This window comes from Nicotiana tabacum, chromosome 20 (genome assembly GCF_000715075.1).
Source record: "Nicotiana tabacum cultivar K326 chromosome 20, ASM71507v2, whole genome shotgun sequence".
Classification (NCBI taxonomy): domain Eukaryota; kingdom Viridiplantae; phylum Streptophyta; class Magnoliopsida; order Solanales; family Solanaceae; genus Nicotiana; species Nicotiana tabacum.
This window is the reverse complement of record NC_134099.1, coordinates 2070594-2075860: the sequence shown is the minus strand read 5'-3', so window position 1 is coordinate 2075860 and position 5267 is coordinate 2070594. Positions and strand designations below refer to the sequence as shown.

The following is a 5267-nucleotide window of genomic DNA, read 5'->3' as shown; positions in this document are numbered from 1 at the left end:
GGATAAGGGGAAAAAATACATAAATTTTTGTAGTTGATACGTAAAATAAAGGTATCGATATTTTTTCCTATATCTAGCTTAAACATTCGTTCTAAGAAATGTCATTTTTTTTAATAAAAATGCGTGAAATAGAGAACTAGGAAGAGACAACAAATTTATTAGCCTCAAATCTCTCCTGAGAGCAATGACATAAAAGAAAAAACATAAAAGATCAAGATTCTAAAAGATTGCAACCCCATAGGTAGGAGTGTCAACAGATATTCGAAAACCGACTAAATCGATCGAACCGTACCGCACTGAACCGATTTTTAGGTTTTATTTTAAGAAACCGTGATTTTTATATAAATCTATAACCGCACCGATAATTAGGGTAGGTTTTTTATTTTATAAAAATAAACCCAAAAAAATATTGAACCGTACTGAATAAATTTTACATGTGGAAAATATATTTATTTAGTAAGTTTAAAAATAATAATGCATTAAAGTTTCTTTGGGTCTTGGAATTATGAAAACTATTACAAGCCAACAAGTAATTAAACTCAAAATACTAATTCCTAAAACCTATTATGCTACTTCTACTTAAACTAAGTTATTTCAAGTATCTTTATTAGCAAGACACAAAGTATTCTAGCGATTATGAATAGCAAACTACAATGTACATTGAATATGTTTCCTCTCATATAATTTAGTTTTATCTTTTTGAATATTTAATCTTCCATAGACTTTATTCTTGAGTCCCAGCTTGGTATATCTTTCAACTCGTGTGATTTATATTTTCTTTGCCTTTGTTTGAGTTCTTTTACGTTGTTGTAGAATAGATGATGGATCTATACTCTAGCCATTTTTTTTTGTTAATTCATCACCTTTTAAACAGAAAAAATATCTAGAGAGTTTTGCTAAGTCCTATAAAAGAGCGTATGTTATTGCATTCTACTTCTACTGGTGAATTTTACATGATATTAAAAAAATACCGAAAATTAACCGAACCGTACCGATACCGAAGAGAAACCGACATGATTGAGACGGTTTCGAAAAGTCTAATTTTGGTTATACATAATAGAATAACTAAAAAATTGGTATGGTACAAATTTTATAAAATATTTTCGAAAAAAGGTTTTCACTCACTAACCAAACATGAAAAAATAAGTGATAAAACCACTCATTTTCCATGAAAATATTTTCTAGGTTTCCTTCCTACCATACACACCCTTAGTGTTCCCTTTTTTTCTTCTTCCATAAATCGTTTATAATATAGTCTTTTTGAAAGACATAGAACGTTTAATTCATATATTAATATTGTTATTTATATTGATAAGAATCAGTTCAAGTTAATAAGATGTTAGCCATATGTTGCATTACATTACATTGGATATTGTTGCAAAAAACATATTTAATAGGATGAAGATTTAAATAGTTAATTAAAATTCTAAAATATTTCTACTATTAAAAGTAGGCAATCTTTCTTTATTTCTTTTTTTTTTTTTTTGTAAATTTGTACTCTTTTCTACAAAGTATAATTTAATTATTGTTTAAGCAAAACTAAAATTATAAAATCTATCATTAAGGCCTCAAAATTTTGGGAGCAAAAATAAATACTTTACTAGCTTCTCCTTTGAGTCACCATGCAAGCACGTTGTGCTCTCATGACAATACTAGCTTTTTGTATGCCAAACATTTGCATGGAAATATTTGTTTCAAACAGATTTTTCATTACATTGGGAGATTGGAGAAGGGATAATGGAAATCAAAATCATATATAGACTCGCTATAATAGGATTAATACAAGTAAATAAGTCAAAAAAGCAAATGTTAACATTTCAAAGTTGTAGCAGAAATCAGAGGACTCTTAATTTCTTCTTCTTCTAAATTCTGAGATTTGAGTATCAAATAGAACTTAGTAATGTAGATGAACTTGAGATAAACACTTCATCTTTCCTCACAATTCTTAGCCTCTTCACGCGATCCGTAAACTGGCTGTTCATGTAGTCATATAAAAAATAAAAGCTTAAGTTCTATGCACCGACGATATAACAGATACTTAAAACCTGCTAGCATAGGTTAACTGTAAAAATAGCACGGGCTAGCCAGTTTTCGGACTGGTCATTCAAAAATAGTCAGTGTTTGCAAAGTCATTGAAAAATAGCTACTATTTTGCTGTAATACGAAAAGTTCCAGCATAATATACTGGAGATCGGTGCACCTGTGTATGAACTTCCAGCATATTATATTGGAACTCCAACACGCGGAAAGTTCCAGCATAATTTACTGGAGATTCGAGCACATGTGTATGAATTTCCAGCATATTATGCTGGAACTCCAGTATACTTTGCTGGAACTCCAGTATGTTATACTGGAATTTCAATATATTATGCTGGAATAGTTTCCGGATTTTGAACAATGTTTTCGTTCAGATTTATCTTTACATGAAAAGTGGCTAAATTTCGATTACTTTTGAAACTGTGACTATTTTTGAGTGACTACTAGTAAATCTAGCTACTGCATGACTAATAGTGTAAGAAAATCTTTACGCTAATAGCCAAATTATTCATAAATAAAGGGGGGAAAAAAGAGAAGTTTGATAATAAAACTCACTTCCATGGAACATCTCCTACAGTCCTCCACTGGTCATCCCTGCCCTTGTAAAATAGGGAAAATTCTGAACCATCTTGAAATAGCCTTAGCCCTGATATGGATTGCTTTCCTGCACAAACACAGTTATATATTTTTTCCGGTCTATATTGTCTGTCTTTTAAGGTTTTTGCCCTTAATAAAGAGAGCAACAACTGACTACGAGCCCGTTTGGACATAAGAATTTTTTCCTTTTCTTCAGAAAAATTTTCAAAATAATGTTTGGTTATGAAATTTTACAATTTTTCAAATCCAACTTTAAAATGCATTTTCAAATTTGAAAAACTGCTAGGAACCAGTTTTTCAATTGGAAAATTAGAAAGTTGTTATTTTTAAGTTTTACAAATTTACCCGATATTTTTGAAATTTATAAAAGGGCACAATCAGTTATTAAACCTAGGTAACACCAACAACTACTCACCATCTGATTGAGTGGCCTTGGGCTAATTATTTGATATCTAATGCTGAGATCTACAATTTATACTTTTACCTGAAGGAGCCGCTACAAGTTCTATTAGAAATTATTCGTATAGTTAAACAATCAGCATGTTTGATTGTTTGTTTCAAGTAGGATAATCAAATCGGGGTGGTTTTGATATTTTTTACAAACTATGGGGTATAAATTATATTTCATGGTTTTGAGAAAAGTACATCCAAATATGTTGCAAAAGTTATAATCAAACACAACTTCTACTTCAAATCAAATTTTATAAAATTCCAAATTTGAAAAAAAAAATCTTGGAATTTATGTCCAAACGCCTACTACATCTAATTTTTCTAAAATGTCCAATATATTTGTACTATAGAACATACCAAACATGTCTTCTAGTTGAATTGCAAGGCTAGAATAGTCTGAATGTTCAAGAATGCAAATTTTTCTGCCAACAATCACTCTATCCATGTTAACTTTCACATAAGCCCAACTCTCTTTGCTCTGAATTCCTTCAGCTTCTTCATCATAACTTTCCAAAAAATTAGTTGGATATTGATCTGTTCTTGAATTATCCCTTAGTTGTGGATGCAGATGTTGCCAATCTATCAGCTCATCATAGCCACCTAACAGTAAGTACTGAATAATGAGCAATCTCACATTTAATTTTTTGAGGAAAAAAAAAAGATGGTGAAAGACCTAATAAGCAAATAAGTTTGATAGGATCCTATATGTATATGATCATGTGTTATGTTGCTCCGACTTTTCAAAAATATTGTCGGGTGCATAGCGGATCCTCCAAAAGTAGTATATTTTTAGAGGATCCGACAAGGGTACAACAACATCAGTGGCGGAGCCACGTGTACTCAAGGGGTGTCGCTGACACCCCTTTATCGAAAAATTAAACTGCGTAGCTAGGTAATTTCTGTAATAATATGTATATATACTATGTATTGACATCCATTGACTTCTTGATAAGTTTATTTCTTTATATTTTGAACCCCCTAATGAAATTTCTGGCTCCGTCACTAGGCAGCATTTTGGAGAAATGTGTAGGGGTGGAGGTAGAAGCCCAAATACGGTTTCGACTGAAACCGATAACTTTTATTCAAATAGTGTATTTGTATTAAAAAAATTATTCCGTACATACACGTTAAATTTAGAATTAGCTATTACTAATTAGCACTTGAAGTCGTCTTTCAAAAATTTAGAACCTATAAAGTTAAAATCCTGACTCGTCGTTCTAAAATTTAGAACCTATAAAGTTGAAATCCCGACCCGTCGTTCTAATATTTCTAACATTTTTGTCTAAAACTTCAAAGGAGACAAAGGTAAACTAAATGCAACTCAATAAAAGCTTGTTAATTTAGAATGTCATTGCAAAAACCAAACATGGAAAAGTGAAAAAAATGGAAAAACACATACATACCATGAACAGATGGATAATAGGCCTCAGGCTGCAAAACTCTAAGGCTAAGCCCCAAATCAATGAAGTTACCATCCTCTCTATTGCCTTGATAATAAATAGAAGGAAGAGTAGCATGGTTTAGGAGATAGTTAGAAGAATTAGAATCCATTTGACTCTTTCACAAAATAAATATTTGTTATGTTTGTGTAGATAGAAGCAAAAGAGATGCTTGAAAAAAAGAGACATATATGCTCTATATAAAGTAGTAGTACAATTATTTAGCGGCGAATCCAGAATCTAGAAGTAGTGGGTTCAAAATAGGGGTGTCAATGGACCTTTGAAAAACGATTAAATCGACCGAACAAAACCGATTAGTATTAGGTTTCTTTCAATAAAATCATAGATTTTTATATAACTTTTTAGTTGTATCGAATAATACGGTCGGTTTTAAATTTTATAAAAATAAATCGAAAAAATACTGAAACATACCGAATAAATTTAAATATGAAACATATATTTTATATATTAAGTTTAAAACTAACAAAGCATTAAATCCCAACTTTTAAATTTGTTCTGCTACTCTTATTGAAACTAAATTAGTTCTAACATCTTGAGTAGCAAACCACAAGGTATTGGATATCTTTCCTCTCGTATGATTTAGATTTCTCTTGTTGGATGTTAATCTTTTAATAAACTCTATTCTTGAGTCCTCACTTGATTAATATCTTTCCACTTGTGTAACTTATATTTCTCTTATTTTTGCTTAATTTATTTTATGCTGCCATGGAATAGTGGGATGAA

The 5267-nt window shown here is 30.7% G+C and overlaps 1 protein-coding gene across 1 annotated transcript; it reads right to left on the bottom strand.

Annotated features, from left to right (window-relative positions):
- Positions 1-1874: 1874 nt before the first annotated feature.
- LOC107809409 (auxin-responsive protein IAA32-like) lies at positions 1875-4651 on the bottom strand. The gene is made up of 4 exons (XM_016634041.2): positions 4488-4651; positions 3442-3684; positions 2593-2701; positions 1875-1974 (listed from the first exon to the last, which is right to left on the bottom strand). The coding sequence occupies exons 1-4, from the start codon at positions 4633-4635 to the stop codon at positions 1884-1886; spliced, it is 591 nt and encodes a 196-aa protein (XP_016489527.1). The 5' UTR covers positions 4636-4651; the 3' UTR covers positions 1875-1883.
- Positions 4652-5267: the final 616 nt, after the last annotated feature.

What these genes read in the sequence shown, in the direction of transcription:
- LOC107809409 (XM_016634041.2), bottom strand. Translation starts at nt 4,635, where the DNA reads ATGGATTCTAATTCTTCTAACTATCTCCTAAACCATGCTACTCTTCCT. An exon ending in CTATTATCCATCTGTTCATG is followed by an intron (nt 3,685 to 4,487) that starts GTATGTATGTGT and finishes ACTTACTGTTAG; the next exon opens with GTGGCTATGATGAGCTGATA. An exon ending in TCAACTAGAAGACATGTTTG is followed by an intron (nt 2,702 to 3,441) that starts GTATGTTCTATA and finishes GTGTTTGTGCAG; the next exon opens with GAAAGCAATCCATATCAGGG.